The sequence below is a fragment of the Trichoderma evansii genome (genome assembly GCF_050947405.1).
Source record: "Trichoderma evansii strain SZMC 28006 chromosome Unknown GGI43scaffold_30, whole genome shotgun sequence".
Classification (NCBI taxonomy): domain Eukaryota; kingdom Fungi; phylum Ascomycota; class Sordariomycetes; order Hypocreales; family Hypocreaceae; genus Trichoderma; species Trichoderma evansii.
This window is the reverse complement of record NW_028145176.1, coordinates 135,068-151,147: the sequence shown is the minus strand read 5'-3', so window position 1 is coordinate 151,147 and position 16,080 is coordinate 135,068. Positions and strand designations below refer to the sequence as shown.

General features: G+C 48.6%; 7 protein-coding genes across 7 annotated transcripts; 4 read left to right on the top strand and 3 right to left on the bottom strand.

Moving 5' to 3' along the window:
• The first annotated feature begins 35 nt into the window (after positions 1-35).
• GGI43DRAFT_417244 (proline--tRNA ligase) lies at positions 36-2,332 on the top strand. The gene is made up of 6 exons (XM_083207396.1): positions 36-332; positions 389-429; positions 502-592; positions 651-733; positions 788-917; positions 980-2,332. The coding sequence occupies exons 1-6, from the start codon at positions 158-160 to the stop codon at positions 2,248-2,250; spliced, it is 1,791 nt and encodes a 596-aa protein (XP_083055902.1). The 5' UTR covers positions 36-157; the 3' UTR covers positions 2,251-2,332.
• A 212-nt stretch (positions 2,333-2,544) lies between these two features.
• GGI43DRAFT_388219 (prefoldin subunit 5) lies at positions 2,545-3,315 on the top strand (the record flags this gene model as incomplete). Its single annotated transcript, XM_083204034.1, has 5 exons — positions 2,545-2,569; positions 2,659-2,820; positions 2,920-3,029; positions 3,093-3,210; positions 3,269-3,315. 5 exons carry the CDS (start codon positions 2,545-2,547, stop codon positions 3,313-3,315), a joined length of 462 nt encoding a protein of 153 aa, XP_083055901.1.
• A 92-nt stretch (positions 3,316-3,407) lies between these two features.
• Positions 3,408-5,060, bottom strand: GGI43DRAFT_426006 (uncharacterized protein; the record flags this gene model as incomplete). Its single annotated transcript, XM_083208581.1, has 4 exons — positions 3,408-3,933; positions 3,993-4,235; positions 4,310-4,872; positions 4,956-5,060. The coding sequence occupies 4 exons, from the start codon at positions 5,058-5,060 to the stop codon at positions 3,408-3,410; spliced, it is 1,437 nt and encodes a 478-aa protein (XP_083055900.1).
• A 1,095-nt stretch (positions 5,061-6,155) lies between these two features.
• On the top strand, positions 6,156-8,442 carry GGI43DRAFT_426005 (P-loop containing nucleoside triphosphate hydrolase protein; the record flags this gene model as incomplete). Its single annotated transcript, XM_083208580.1, has 3 exons — positions 6,156-6,572; positions 6,638-7,661; positions 7,724-8,442. 3 exons carry the CDS (start codon positions 6,156-6,158, stop codon positions 8,440-8,442), a joined length of 2,160 nt encoding a protein of 719 aa, XP_083055899.1.
• A 173-nt stretch (positions 8,443-8,615) lies between these two features.
• Positions 8,616-10,457, bottom strand: GGI43DRAFT_431469 (WD40-repeat-containing domain protein; the record flags this gene model as incomplete). Its single annotated transcript, XM_083209411.1, has 3 exons — positions 8,616-8,997; positions 9,066-9,230; positions 9,314-10,457. The coding sequence occupies 3 exons, from the start codon at positions 10,455-10,457 to the stop codon at positions 8,912-8,914; spliced, it is 1,395 nt and encodes a 464-aa protein (XP_083055898.1). The 3' UTR covers positions 8,616-8,911.
• A 609-nt stretch (positions 10,458-11,066) lies between these two features.
• On the top strand, positions 11,067-12,232 carry GGI43DRAFT_261304 (ankyrin repeat domain-containing protein). The gene is made up of 5 exons (XM_083200986.1): positions 11,067-11,433; positions 11,489-11,502; positions 11,601-11,838; positions 11,924-12,018; positions 12,077-12,232. The coding sequence occupies exons 1-5, from the start codon at positions 11,355-11,357 to the stop codon at positions 12,131-12,133; spliced, it is 483 nt and encodes a 160-aa protein (XP_083055897.1). The 5' UTR covers positions 11,067-11,354; the 3' UTR covers positions 12,134-12,232.
• GGI43DRAFT_261311 (TATA element modulatory factor 1 TATA binding domain-containing protein) lies at positions 12,077-15,443 on the bottom strand. Its single transcript, XM_083200987.1, has 3 exons — positions 14,949-15,443; positions 13,356-14,827; positions 12,077-13,269 (listed from the first exon to the last, which is right to left on the bottom strand). The coding sequence occupies exons 1-3, from the start codon at positions 15,127-15,129 to the stop codon at positions 12,331-12,333; spliced, it is 2,592 nt and encodes an 863-aa protein (XP_083055896.1). The 5' UTR covers positions 15,130-15,443; the 3' UTR covers positions 12,077-12,330.
• Between the last annotated feature and the right edge of the window lie 637 nt (positions 15,444-16,080).

The following is a 16,080-nucleotide window of genomic DNA, read 5'->3' as shown; positions in this document are numbered from 1 at the left end:
CTGCGCGTCTATGGGACCATCTCATTGTCTTGGGTCTAACACTCGCTCTTCATTGGTGGTCATATTAAGTCTTGTCTCATTGTGAGATGCATAATCAGTATCGTTTCTGGATAATTATGTAAATTTTTAGAATGGATTGAAGGGTCAATCGCTGAACATGCGTGCTTCAAATTTGATATGTCGTGGCGGACTTCGTCCACTGAAGGCTGCTTCGAGCTCGAACCACATCCGAGCCTTCTCACAGCCTTTTTTTGCTCAGTCCACCCGGTTTAGGTCGACCCTGTCGAAGATATGGGTTCCCACCGGTGGTGTCACTGCTACTGAGGGCGAAAGTATGAAGCAATTTGCTTATCGATTTTGAGGAAACGTTGAGCTAATTGCTCGGTAGCTGGTCATGGCAAGCTTATCCGGGCCGGATTTCTTCGCCAGGTAAGCCGATCCTCATACTATGCATATTCTGCTTCTTCAGGATAGTTTTGCTAATCTAACTCATTTCCCCAGGCACAATCTGGAGTTTTTCAGCTTCTTCCATTAGGTCTACGGGTCCAGGATAAGATTGAGCGTCTCGTTGACAAGCATATGCAAAGCATAGGTTAATCACCTCAAAACTCATTGAGAGTATCTTTCAACTAATAAGTATACTGTTACAGGAGCATCCAAGCTTGCCCTCTCGACTCTCACTACCGAAGAACTATGGCGCAAAAGCGGGCGCTTGGACAAAGTCTCTCCTGAGGTATGCCGCCGTTTACAAGTTCCCTAGACATCTTCTTGCTGATACACAAACAAGCTATTCCGACTCAAAGACCGCAAGGATGTGCCTATCATGCTATCACCAACGCACGAAGAGGAAATCACAACTCTTGTCGCCAGCACTTTAAAATCTTACAAAGATTTACCTATAAAACTATACCAGATTAGTATGAATCTCTGAGCCTAGGTAGTTTTTGTTATATATCACAGCTCCTAACTGATCTAATAGCACGAAAGTACCGAGATGAGATCCGCCCGAGACATGGCTTATTAAGATCTCGTGAGTTTATCATGAAAGACTTATACACATTCGATTTGACCCACGACTCTGCTGTCGAAACTTATCGCGACGTCGCTGGTGCCTACTCTGCCTTCTTCTCAGATTTGAAACTGCCTATATTAGTAGCCGAGGCCAGCTCAGGAGACATGGGCGGAGAGCATAGCCATGAATACCACCTTTCTCACCCCATTGGAGAGGACACGGTCGCAAGTTGTAACAGTTGCGGCTATACCGCCAATGACGAAGTCGCCGCTGCTCGATCATCTCGACAAATTGACGGCGCAATTTCTACTTCTAATTTTGGCCTCTGGCGCGGTATTACCAAGGATAGAAAAACTTTGGTAAATGCGTGGTACCCAAAGATTGGAGAGTCGCATTCGGAAGATAGCTGGAACATCCATGCTGTCAAATCAGTCGTTCCAGAACTAGATACCAGCGTCAGTGATGCCGCACCGTTCTGGAGCGAAGCTCTACAGGAGGCAAAGGGACAAAACGGTGAAATTCAGCTCCTAAACGTCATTGATTCTAGACTTTCAGGAGCTTTTGGTGGTCTCCAAGATGAGCTTCCCCTCCTTCCTGAAGATCTAGCAAACAGCCACATCCCGCAATCATCAATATCACAAACACCAGCCGGCATAGATCTAAACCTCTTACGCATTGCGGACGGCGACGGCTGTCCCCGTTGTGACACAGGGAAGCTTGAGATTCATCGTGCACTGGAGCTGGGCCACACGTTCCTCCTTGGTACACGCTACTCAGAGCCACTCGAGGCGTCTGTAGCGCTCCCACAAAACCCAGGAGTTCCGGTCCCAACTCAGATGGGCTGCTTTGGCATTGGCGTCTCTCGCATTCTTGGTGCTGTGGCAGAACAGCTTACTGATGATAAAGGACTCAATTGGCCTCGGGCTATTGCGCCGTTTGAGGTGGTCATCATCCCAACATCTGGCGTCAATGAGCAGACACTGGATTTTTACGACAGCTTAACGAAGGATGGAAGTTCGACGACGGCCCTGGACGTCGTTTTAGATGACCGTAAAGAAGCATTTGGATGGAAAATGCAGGACGCAGACACAACAGGCTACCCTGTCGTAGTTGTACTTGGAAAGGCATGGAGAGAAAAGGGCGTATGTGAGGTGCAGTGCAGAAGACTCTCTGTAAAGGAGAATGTGAAGGCAGAAGAGGTGCCCCAGTATATTAGGACTTTACTGGAGCAGTTATAGCTATGAAGAAGAGCAGCGACAAACAAGTCAACAAATCTCCCATCTAGATTAAAGTCATGAAATAAACAATTAAAAAAACCAATTAATTAAATTTCATAAATTATTTGCTAACCATATTTTTGTTGCGATAAAATAGCTGTGCTGTAAATTGAGCTGCGGTTCCATATCCTCGTTACAAGAATCGCCAGCCCCTCTACAGTCATCCACATAGCGGTTTGCTTGGAGGGGCACGACTCCTAACGTCCAGCTTGGCCAAGCTTCCACTATACCCCAAAACAATCACCACGAGCAGCCATGTCGAGCGGCCAGAAGGAAGCAAGTAGGTTTTATGCTGATTTTTTGCCTTTCGCCTTCTCTCCAGGACGTTTCATTGCGCAGCAGCAGCGGCGCTAACCTCAGCATTTTTAGTCAATCTCGACACCCTCGAGCCCCAGCAGCTCGCGCAGGTCAAGAAGCAGCTCGAGGAAGAGCTCGAACACCTCACCAACTCCTTCTCCCAGCTTCACGGCGCCCAGAACAAGTTCAGAGAATGCCTCCGATGTGTACAGAGCCGAGCCGCCGATAGCCAAGGTACATCATAACCCCCCTTGGGCAACCGACGAATCGCGCAGAGGAGCAGAAGACAAGAGGTCACAGAATTGAAATAGTGCTAAGGCAGCAATGCAACAGGCTCGAAGGCGGTTTTGGTCCCGCTGACCAACTCCCTATATGTAAGCGGCGAATTGACGAGCACCGATACGGTTCTGGTGGACGTGGGCACAGGGTTTATGATTGAAAAGGTCAATTGAGCTTCTCTACCGTTTATCTCTTTGACGGTTAACCATATGGCTAACCCTCTGCAGAGCTTAAAATCAGCTGAGAAGTTTTACAACGCCAAGGTCAAAGAGCTTGGCGACAACTTGAAGGAATTGGAAGGAATTGTTCAGTCGAAACAGATGAATGTCCGCACAATAGAAGAAGGTACGTCTGCACAGCTCAACTGAACCATCTGCAGTTATTAATCATAGGGACTTGACAGTTTTACGGCAAAAGATTATGGCTGCTCAATCAGAAGGCCAGAGCTGAGAAATATAGCTGAGGAGAAAAAAATTGAATAATGAATTGAATCGCGTAGCGTGTCCACCCATCTGGTCAATAGCTGCTCGCAGCGGAAAGATCTATTCTGCATCTATGTGCTGTTCGTCATCAAATTGAGGGATGTGTACCTGCTGCTGGACTTTCAAAAAATCTTGAAGGAAGCTCGAAAACCTCACCCACAGGTCAGGATCCGTCCCAACCCAGATATTCTTCAGCCCTTCTCCAAAGTCTTTTCTCAGATCAAGCGGGTTGACTTGATTCATTTCAGAATCCCAATGTTTGCCATAAAACTCCATTTGCCATATAATCTTTTTCTCTGGCGCGCGGGTTCTGAGTCCTTCCCACTCCTGAGTCATACTTATCTCTAGCACGTAGGGACTGTCTTGAAATTCTGCGATAAACGATGTCTTCAGTCGAGTAAGGTGGATTTTGTCTTTCCAGTCCTTAGGGTCTTTAGTTACTACTACCCGAGAGGGTGCGAGAACGTTGTTGTCGACGTTGGTGTCGTAGATGTCTTCGTGCTTCAACGTTTTGAGTAGTTCCAAGAGATCTTCTGGTACGCTTTTATATCCCCACGTTTCCGCATGAAGGCTCCAGTCAAACATCCTAACGCATCTTGCATTAGTACTGCGTGTACACTAGATGAGCTCTTGTAATCAACTTACATTTCTGGGGCCGTCACTATCCAGTCGATGTAGGGGGTTGGATAGCCATTACCAAGCTTGGCTCGGGATATCGCGGACTCACCGTCGGTCCAGTTTTCCACCGTTACTTCTGTGCCGTGCATCATGGTGAGAAATAAGGTGCGCGTGCGTCTCGTACTTTCGCGATCCAGACGAAGGTCACCGATGCCGTCAAATGCCAGCATACGGGTTATAAAGCTATTCGCCAAAGGGTATTCTAAAAATCTTCAAATATAGTCAGTAAGGAGGGTCAAACAAAAAAAGAATGGAGAGGGGGTTTGCTTATTTGTGAGAACTACCGAGTACAAAATGGAAGACCACCTTCGCGTGAGTACTGTTTCACCAGAGCTGCGTATTCAACCCAATTGACTAGATTTGCTTGATCCTTCTTGATCCTCTCGACACATAAGAGCCCAAAAGACACGCGCATCCTAACCTCAGAGGTGGTGCTCGCCAGACATTTTGTAGCAGCTTGAATATGTGGGCGAAGCTCTTGGAGAAGGGCCGCTGCAGTTTTTGATACATCATCAGGGTCGGTAAACTGCTTAGACACTCGAGGCCTTCCTTTGGGATAAACTCGTATACGAGTGTCGTCAGTTATTCTTGAGCTCTTCTGGGGGATCACCACCCAAGTCAGAAGGTCTCTCGATATGCGCGCGTCGTGAAACCTTTGGTTTAGTGTGTTGATAGCGGCTTGAAGGTTTGTGACCGATTCGCTAAAGATTTTCAGGACGCTTGGATTGGTTGGCCAATCGCCAACGATCCAAACTTGATGTCGTTTCCGAATACCATCCATTCCCCTGTCATCCGCCATCAATTCTGTGGCGTTTATACCCCAATCTGGGGACGTCACAAATATAGCCTTATACAAAGTCAGTTGCTTTCAAACAATTGGCGATGATTGGTGAGTACAAGAGTAAGATGAAGAATATTGACGCCACTTACTTCTATCAAGTCTCTACCCGCAGGCGGCGAGCCACGATAGTCTCCGGCGGCGGCGGCGACTGCTACTTGCCGCATATCATGGATTTGGGCCTTGGCGGATGGCATCTTCTCTGCCGTTCCCCAGTATTTCTTTGACCCTTCATTCTGTCGATTTGGATTTTGGAAATTTCGATGCCTGGGAGGCCGAGAGCCGTCCCGCCCCTTGCCTTTATTCATTTCAGCTATTTGCAGTCAAAGTTGCTATAGCAGCTTATAAACTAGAAATATACTTGATAGCTAATGATCTGAATGAAATACAAGAAGAAAAATGCGAAGAAAGGGAGGGGAGAAAAAGAGGGTTACTATGCTGTATGTTTTTAGAAAGAACAAAGGGCCGGTGATCAGGTGCCAGCGGAGCTGGATACATATATACTACAGAAATGGGGGGCCTGAGGCAAATCTATGACGAGATAGAAAGAAAGAAATCAACGGAAAGTGAAAGAGATGTTGGCGGCAAGGGGCATCTGCTGGCCAGTAGTGCATCACTATCAAAGCGGCTGGCAGCCACTCATCTGCACGTTCCCATGGACGCTCATTTGACAGAATGCAAGTTGACGGCGTACAGCAGGTCGAAGCTGTGCTGGCAATAATGTAACTGGCTGTATTATTCATTCATTATTTTATTATGGCTTTCATCATATTATCTAACAGACAATGATCTCATGGCCCATCTCGACATTGGCCTGGAGCGTATAATAGCTGTGTGCACTGCTTCACATTGATAAGCCACAATCATCTCAAAGCACTTCCAGTGGTCAAAAATTAGAATAATTTAGTACTTTCTATATCTCAAATTAAATGCTATAAAAAGGAGAATATTTTGATTTCTTTGTCCTTGTTGTACTGGATGGTCTGCTTTACCTGTAGTGGAATTATGCATCAATTGACTATGCGCATATCGAGTTCTCTGCGGCGCGTCTCCCAAAAATGTAGACGCGTTAATTGATCCAAGCTACTAAGCTACCCTACTGAATTCTGGGTATAACTTGCTAGGCTACTGTAGGCTCCATGTTTCAATTTTAGATCCATCGAGTGTTGTCACTGCTCTGGTTATTTTTTTAAAGATACGACAACCCATAGAAAGCACCAATCTCCAAGTCGTCGAGCTACTCAGCGGCAGCCTCTGTATATCTTTTCATCTCTACCCCGACATTCTCACCAATGACGGCCCAAACCACTCCCCAAACCAATACTCACTCGACCCGAGGGCGCAAACGTGCCTTTTCTGCTGCAGTAGCTAGCGAAGACTCAGACGACAATTCCGAAGCTGAAGAATTATCATGGGAATGGCTATACAGCACCGAGCCAGATAATGGCGAAAAAGGCGACGGGGATCGCAAGAGGAGGAGAGTCTCAGCCAGTTCCAAGATTGTCGGGGCTCGATATGGCGATTTCGAATGCCGTGTTGGGGACACGGTGATGCTCAAGGCGGGTGATGTGTCCAGTGGTACATGGGTGGCCATCATCTGTGATTTCCGGGAAGACAGCGAGACTGGAGAAATGAGTGCCAACTTTATGTGGTTTTTGACAGAGAAAGAGATTCGCAACACGGACAGGAAGCGAAAAGACTTCTATTGGGTATGTACAGTCGCTACGCCCTTCTATCTTGGAACAAATTTTCATTCTTCTAACCATCAATCTAGAACGAGCTGTATCTCTCGCCATCTTTTGATGTAAATCCCCTGGCGTCGATCAATGGCAAGGCCAATATCATGTCCTTAGATGCCTTTCTCAGCGCGCATCCCTCTGGAAAGATCTCACGGAATTCACCCGACTTTGGGAAAACATTTGTATGTCGACGTGGCTGCAACACCAGATCTACCACATACACGGACGAGTTTGTATGGGAAGAATTATATGAGAATAGGGAAGACGTGTCTGCTTTAAAAGACTTTGTGGAAAAGAACACCAAAGCAACCCGTCGAAGAGCTCGAGCTCAATCACCGCCAGAGGGCGACGGCACATACCTACCGCCCCAAACACCAACCAAGACCGGCAGAAACTCTGCGACAACCCCCAAGTCAAAGCGAGGGCCCAGGAGTGGTGGAAAAAAACTCGAGTTCACGCCCCTAGCCACCCGAAAGCTATCGCCCAGCCAAGTTCAATCCTCTCCGTTCCAGATTGCACGTTCACGCCTCCACGTTTCAGCAGTTCCCTCCAGTTTGCCTTGCCGTGAAGGAGAGTTCTCACTGGTATACTCACATCTAGAAGCCGCCATTACTGAGGGTACTGGCAACTGTATTTATATCTCCGGGACACCAGGAACTGGGAAAACGGCCACTGTACGCGAAGTCATCGCTCGCCTTGAAGAAGCCGTCGGTTCAGACGAGCTGGATGACTTTATATTCGTCGAGATCAATGGCATGAAGATTACAGATCCTCATCAGGCATACTCGCTGCTATGGGAAGCTCTCAAGGGCGAACGAGCAAGCCCCGCCCAGTCTCTCGACTTATTGGAACGAGAATTTAGCAATCCTAGCCCACGCCGTGTTCCATGCGTGGTGTTGATGGACGAACTGGATCAATTGGTCACGAAAAATCAGGCAGTCATGTATAACTTTTTCAACTGGCCAACGCTCCGACATAGCCGTCTTATCGTTCTCGCAGTAGCCAACACAATGGACCTTCCAGAGAGAACGTTGAGCAACAAGATCAGCAGCCGGTTAGGTATGCACAACAGAAGCAAATATTTTTTAAGAAAAGCAAGACAGCTAACAACCTCATCATAGGCCTTACTCGAATTACTTTCCCTGGCTATAATCACGACCAGCTTATGAAAATCATACAGTCTCGTCTTGAAGGCGTACCGGGAAATATCGTCGATGCAGACGCCGTCCAATTTGCGAGTCGTAAAGTAGCTGCCGTTAGCGGAGATGCCAGACGAGCGCTGGATATTTGCCGCCGGGCGGTTGAGCTCGCGGAGGGTGATGCCCCAGGAGATCCAATGACCCCAAGCAAAAGGGCAAATGATAGCGGAGTCCCCGACCAGTCTCGGCGTGGAAGAGTCACAATTTCTACCATCAAGAGAGCCATCAATGAGGCCACAACCAATCCCATCCAACAACATCTGCGTGGCCTTCCCCTTACCTCAAAGATGCTCATGGCGGCGCTACTACTAAGAATCCGAAGATCTGGTCTGGCCGAGACGACACTTGGCGAAACTCTAGATGAACTTCAGCGCTCTACAGCATACGCCGCCAGACCACCCCCTGGTATGGCCCAGATCCTTCCTGGTCTCGCCAAGGGGAATCAAGTCGGCCGGCGCATGGTAGGACGGCCACAGTACATCCACGCTGCGGCCCTGGAGTTAGTTGCTGCTGGTCTGGTTAATTTAGAGGCGCATCGTGCGGATCGGTCGAGCAAGTTGCGACTGGCCATTGCTGACGATGAAGTGAAGATGGCGCTGCGTGATGATGCGGATCTCAAGTCCATGGGCTTGAGTATATGAAGGGAGCGCCCTTCCATACCGTCTACATTATACTCACACTTTAATGAACTATTATGTACTCTAAGAGTTTGACAACCGAGGAAGGATAAGGATAAGGGAAGAAGGAATTTGATAGATATGTTGTACTTCAGCGTGTTGGTGGATTTGGATACCAAAAAAAAAAAAATAGCAATGCGATCACGAAGTCGATCAACCTATAGATAAGCAATGCAACTTTAATGTTTACATCAGAAATTAAGACATGCTTCTTTTACTATCATTAGCCCAAAATTAATACATGTGTCATCTTGCCTAGCTGTTCCCTCTCCATGAGATTCAGAAATGCACAAAATGCCGTAAAACATGCATGTGTCCAATCCGCCTGTGGTTTGCGGTGCAAGTTCTATTATTCTTCCGTTGCCGCTTGATATATATACTTGAAAATCGAGAATTAACAACAAAACCAATCATCACTCCGATAAACTCCTGGCTAAAATTTCCTTTGTGCCAATGTTGGCGTCCATTGTATCGGGTGCGTCTCTTTAGACGCTTTTTCATCTGGTTTCCAAATTTTGACTGTGAGAATAAAAGAGTTAGCATACGAGTCTTAACAGTAGAGGATAACGCATCAAAGAAACACTTACTAGTCTTGTCAGCCTCGCCCGTGATGAGACGCAGTCCAGAGCGGTCAAACGTCGAGCTCATGATGCCTGACTCGGCGTCTAATGAGCCTGGCTGTGCTGTTGTCTCAAAAGATTGGAATCGGTGACCTGATTTCCAGTCCCAGAAGCTCATTGAGCCATTGTCACCTATATTTCAGAGTTAGAAATGATTTTCATCCTTTATGTGCATTCTTTACGCCGTAGGTAGCAAAGGAAGAAGAGATACGTACCACCTGAAAAGAGAACATTGTTGCTATTTACACTCATTGTGTTGATAATGGCATTGTGACCCTCAAAATTCTGCATGAAAGCGCCCTCTGGGCATTTCCACTGCTTAATGCTGCCGCTGCTGCCCGATGCAAAGGTGAATTCGGTGGGGTGGACAGCCAAGGCTCGGACGCCCTTCTTATGGTGGGTGAGAACCCCCATAGTCTTTCCGGCCGCCAGATCCCAAAGTCTGACGGTAGAGTCTAATGATGATGTAATCACTTGAGGATCTGCCTCCTGGCATTCGACATCTGTCACAGTACCAGTATGGCCCGACAAAACGTGGATGTTACTGCGCGTCCGCATATCCCAAACTCGAGCAACGCCATCTCGACCACCAGTAACCAGAACATCCAGCGTCGGATGGAGGGCCAATGTGTAGACGCCGCTGAGGTGGCCATGGTAGTGACGGATAACTTTGTTCGTCTCCAGATCCCAGCACTTCACCATCTTGTCCTCGCCGCAAGAGAAAAGGTACGGGTGTCTTGGAGACACAGCCAGGCCGCGCACGGTGCTGATGTGTCCCGTCAATGTCAATCGCAGCGATCCCGTCGCGAGGTCCCAGATCTTGATCGTCCTGTCACCAGCACCGCTAGCAAACCACTTGTTCCCCGGCTCGACTGCTAAGCTGCGCACCCATCCCAAGTGGCCTGAGATGACCCTCATCAGCTTCCACGGGGGATGCCATTCGGGCTTAACTTGCTGGATAGCTGATGACCCTCTGACTGTCAAGCTCATGCTCTGCGGTGCCGTCGTTGTCGATATTGTCGGTTCCTCTCCGTTCGCCTTGGATGCAGCCGATGATGCTCCAGGTCCAGCCTCGAGAAGTTTCGGTGCTTTTCGCGCCGGCCCTCCAGCCTTGGCTGTCTTGCGCAGGGGTTGCTTCGAAGGCTGTTTCGCCGCGAGCGCCTCGGGCAGAGTCTGTACAGCCGCGTATTCGGATTCGAATCGACGCTTCATGACGGCATCTTCGAACACGCCTTCGAGCTTCTGGCGCTTGCCGTTGGACAATTCGAGTCGGGAGTAAAGATTCCTCGTCGCAGTGGCATTCTGAGACGCGAGCGCACTCAGGTGGAGCGCGTCTTGCGGCGTCTGTGGTGCCTCCATGGCACGCAATGTGAAATAAAGAGAATTAAAAAAAAAAAAGAAGTTGGAGTTCGGAGGCGATTCGCGTATGTAGAACAAAAAGTAGCTGCAAGAGGCGACTTGAATTGAACTTGCAAGGTTCAGCCTTCTGTGGCGCAGGCGATGTGGGGTGCACGTATGCTGTAGTTCAGACTGTGGCGCGCCAGGAAAATACAGGCGACGAGCGCCCAGTACGCAATACAGCAGTGGCCTGGAAGCTTCGCAGTGCCTTACCCTGCAACTTTGGATTTCTTGCTAAGCTACATCTCCATCTCCGCTGCTCGAGGGTTTACTGCTCGCCTTTCTATTGTAGTAGATTCTTTGGCAGAGATCGAATATATACGAGATATACACGACACATTTTTCTCACTATGGCTGATACGGATAGCGATAAGTTTCCACTACATACGGCAGCTAGAGAAGGCAGAGGTATGGAGCTCTTCATCGAACTCAGACATTTGAGCATTATAAAGCTAACATAGTCCAGTTTCTGTTGCAGAAGGCCTCCTCAAGGTATGTTCAAAAGATAGGAGTATAATTACACATAGCCATATAAGAAAACAAGCCCATATCATTTATTAATACATTTCATAGACGGATCCCAAGCTCTCAAAACGCAAAGATGACGACGGCAGATATCCCATCCACTGGGCAGCCTCTTCCAACAGCTACGATATTATGCTCATGTTAGCAAACCAGTCAAGCTTTGACCCGGATATCCAGGTAAATATGTCTTTCACTTCTAGCAATAACGTCATTATCATTGCCGACGTTACCCTTGTTGAAATGAGATGAGATGAGATACAACGATTTCAAACCAGCTTACTTATACTAAATCCATTTACATAAATATAGGATGACAGTGGCTGGACCCCTCTTATGATTTCAGCCAGCGTTCAAAACAGCGAGCCAGCACTAAATCTCCTTCTTCAAAGGGACGCTGATGTCAATATCAAGAGTAAGTCATTGGGCAACTAGATCATATAAGTTTCAGCTGTTCTAACCGTTCACAGATAACAACGGCCAAGTGAGTCTAGATGTCGCCTATTTTTCATCAAGCTTCGCCTTTAATAGGAATCTATCCGTACTATTCACCGTATCCTAGTAGCTAACATCAACTCCTAGACTGCTCTCCACTTCGTCGCCTCCAAAAAGAACCTCGACGTCGCCCGCCTGCTCATCAACTCAAAACCCCCAGCATCAACCCGTGTCCGCGACCGCCGCGGCCAATACCCCATCCATCGCGCCGCTGCCGTCGGTTCTGTACCCATGGTTATGCTCCTGCTGAAGAATAAGAGCCCCCTGAATGCGACAGACAACGAGGGCTTCACCCCTCTTCATCATGCTATCGCGGAGGGTCACGGTATGTCGAATCTCTCATGGGAGCCAATCGGAATTTCAGAATATCATATTTGTGACTGAGTGTGAAGCTGATATGTGTTATATAGGAGACACCGCCGTCGCTCTTCTGAAAGAGGAGGCTGATTTTACACTCAAGACTACCGAAGGAGAGCTTGCTATTGATTTGGCTCCAGACAAAGAGGTAAGGCTACCTTGATAGAATATTTTATCCAACAATCATGTTAACATGCCACAAACAGGTCCGCCAATTCATCATCCAGGGCGCCGAAAGAGAAGGCATCCAGCTGGTCGATTAGCTGGAAAGTTTTGTATCAGATATAGCAGCTATCAATGGAGGATTGATATAGTGTATAAAAGTGTACAAGTCTAATCTACATCGGAGAGCACGCCTTTTCATTTCAAATCATTGTGCTTCATTACGCTTTTCCTCTTCCCCTTAGTTTTCCCTATCCTTCTATAAAACCCCCTTAACTCAAATCCATGGATGAGCGACTTACTTTACAGTTCGCTCTACCAGTTCCCGATACATCGTCTTGACATCGTCTACATCCGCTCTCAGCTCCTCAACCAACTCGCTCTTCTCTCCTAATAGCTCCAAGGTTGTTTGATATCTTGTATCCAGGTCGGCAACCTCCTTCTCCAAATCTGGTACCTTTGCGGATGCTGCCTTTGCATCTTCCAAATCCTTCATCAGGCTCACCATATCTGATCTCGCTTCATCTCTCTGGCTACACACCCTCGCCATCTCTTCCTTGGCAGCAACCCTTTCAGCTTCTAGACGACGTATTGCGGCGCTCATCCGTTCCACTAATTGAACAGACGGCCCTGCCGCTACCGTCGACACTGAAATCATATCTTGTGCTAGGTTGCGAGGCGATGAGGGGGCTGTATCGCTGATTCCATTCTCCCTCTCTACCACAGACGGAGGTATCGTGGGTGGTGAATCCAACGGGTGATCCAGAGGTGAGAAAGGAGATGGAGGAACAGATCCAGTAAGTGACAGTGGCCCTGTCCCTGTTCGAGTCGGTAGATACGCAGAGGGTCGGCGAAGAGGACTAAATAATCCTTCTGGAGCACTATCTAGTATGTTTACAGGAGTGGGAGATCGTCGTATGCGATTAGGAACAGATAACGAAACAGCTTCGGAGCTGAATGTTCGCGGCACAGAGAGTAACGGCGACTCTGGGCGGCTCTGGGTTCGTGGTGAGGCAGCCGCTGCAACCGCAACTTCATCGATCCATTGTCGCCCTGGCTCAGCCGTAAATGCTCTGCTTGCAGCCTGTTTCTCCTTGTCTAGATCCGTGCGAGTTTGCTCGAGAGCCGTCTCAGTAGCCTTCGAGGATTTTTGGAGAGCGGCAAGCTCTTCACGGCAAGCTTCTAGCTGCATCTGAGCATCCTGTAGATCATCCTCCAGAGTTCTGCTACGTTTGGCCTATAGCAAAAAAGTCAATCAAGTTAGCATATATCAATAGAAGAATATGGAATAGATGGAAATTGATTAGAATATGTCAGACATACCGCATCTCGTGCCTTCTTGCGCATTTCAGACTCTCGACGCTGTGCCTCGTCTCTTTCACTCTCTAGGCTAGTCGTTTTCGACATCAAAGACGCCTCTATTCCCTGCCAGTTTTGCCTGGCTGACGCATACTGTGACTGCAGCGTCTCTATCTGCCGGAACAGCTTAGCCTGAGCCTCGCCTCCTGTGCTGGAGGCAGCTTCTTCCGCCGTCACCCGTACGCCTTCTAGCTTGCCCTCCATGCTCCGAAGCTCAAGCCGTAGCTCGGCTTCGACGGTGTTACTGCGCTGGATAGCACGCTCAAGCTTCTCACTCGCTTCTATGGCGTCTAGTCTGGCTTTCTCACCCAGAGCTTCCAATTCCGCTCGAACAGCATCATTTGCCTCTTCAAGCTCCTTTTGTTTTACTCGCTCTGCGGCTACTGCTTTGCTCACAGCATCCGTTTTGGCAACCTGGCCTTGCTCCTCCTTCGACTTTACTTCCTGCTCAAGCCGACGAATAGTAGCGTCTTTGCTGGCATTGTCCTTCTTTAAAGCGTCGATATCCTTCCGTAGAGCTGCAGTAGCTTTGGTGGCCTCCTGCTGGCGCTTTTCCTTCTCTTCATCTCCGTCTAAGCGGTCGCGCAGTGCTTGAATATCCGATGCCATCTTGTCCTTTGCTTTTCGTGCTTCATCCAATTGCTTGTCACGCTCGCCTACTTGAAGCCGCAACGTCTTGATCGCTGCTCGGTACTTTTGCTCTGCGCCGGCTAGTTTTTGGCCTTCTTCCATCAGTAGTGCGATTCGCTCATCCTTCTCCGCAAGCTTCTTTTCTTGGCTACCAGATGGGGCTGCTGACGCAGCCTTCTTTGCAGAGTCGGCAGCATTTTTAGAGAGATATTGGAGTTTGGACTGTATAGAATCTATGCGTTCAACATATTCTTGAATCTCCTCTCGATGTCGCAACTTTGCTTCTTCAAGCTCACGAGCCAATTCGGTAGCATCTGGTCCGTTTTCTACAACTGTCGTTGCTGCATCAGGGGTATCTGTCGAAGTTTCGTCTTTGACCACTTTTGTCGACATATCCTCTTCCTCTTTTGAAGGTTCCTCCGTGAGCGTCTGCTGCTCTTCTGTCTCTGGAGGGGTATCCTCTGCTTTTTCAACAGCTGGCTCCGAAGTAGTCTTGGTAGCAATATCATCGTCTGTTATTGTTATCGGTATTGTCGTCGTCTCTGTCGTCGTCGTAGAGGTAGTGGTGGTTGTGGGATCAGGGACAGTTTGAGGCGACTCAGTCTCGGACGCGGATTTCTGTTCTGGCGGAATCTCAGGCTTGTCTTGATCTATGGATGGCCTCTCCATGGAGCTTCGGCTGGCCGCATCCATGGAGCTGCGCGGTGACGCACTCGCCGGCGAAAGCGCATTCTTGTTAGCCAGAGCCTTGGCCAGCCTTGCTTGTAGTCGATCATTTGCGCGGCTAGTCGACGATGCTCGAGAGTCTGTTGTACGAATTGCCTTCTGGTTAGCTACTGGAGCTGCTTGTATAAGATATATGAATTGCTGGGAATCCTTCTCTGCCCCTCCTCTCCCCCCTCGCCTATTCTCAGCCGCATCACTCACCAGAACTCGTCACTTTTGGACTGGTAGTTGTCGTCGTCGCAGCAGCTGCAGCCGCCGGCGGTGGTGTCGCACTGCGATCGTCCTCGGCCAGGATGGTATCCAAGCGGGACTCGACGCCCGCCACGGCCTGCTGTAGAAACGAACCCCATCGCGACGACGCCTGCTTCCCCGGCGCACTCATGGTGTAGTAAAGAAACGAGCCTTTTCAAGTCTTGCGATGCAGCGTCCCCTTCGGCCCCTGGAGGCAGAAAGGGCGTTACGGCAACAAAAGAGAAGCTGGCAGACAAAAAAGCAACAGCTGGTTGGTTTCTGGGGTTTCAATTGGGAAGAAGCCGCAGGCCACGCCACCCCCAAAAAGGCGAGGTTGAAAACGGGTTTCCGTCGACCGGGCCAGGGCAGGGGAAAGGCTAAATCTAAAAATGGCGGGCTAATACGACCCCTCTATAGGCCTACAGTGCAATGACATGCTGCCCAGAAGCTGACACAAGTAGTGGCCTGCAGCTAATACGAGAATATATATCAATGACTTTTGCTGATTTTCTTGGGTAGAGATGCGATTTATTATGATATCATGAGCGTATGATTGTAATCAAAATACTTTATTAACATTATTCTGCACATTCATCCTCTTCCGACCAACAATTGATCCAATTCCACGACACGCATGCATCCCGTCAAGGCGCCCCAATTCCGGTATAGGCCGTGGGGGAAGCCACCTATCACCTGCCACCAAGTATCCAAGATGCAGTGATCACATACTAGCATCACTTCACTCCACCGCATACCTGGCTAGCAATAGTCGCAGCACCCAACGCCTCACCGCAGTCAGTACCTGGGTACAGAAGGATGGATATACATATCAACAGCAATTGACACATGCCATCAGACGTGGTTTAAACAGGCAAGTGGCCCGTGGTGCCCGGTCAAATTGTACTGTAGTGTACTATAGTGTACTATACATGGCTGCGCTACTGCAACAAGGTGCACACTATTTCAATCCAATTGATATCATTTGCGAGTCCCAGATTCCAACAGCTACCCAGATACCCACAGCGCATATGCAAGATAAAGGAACAGACAGAACAAAGAGATAATAAAAACAGTACAAGTACCCAGTAATGCGAGGCAATTT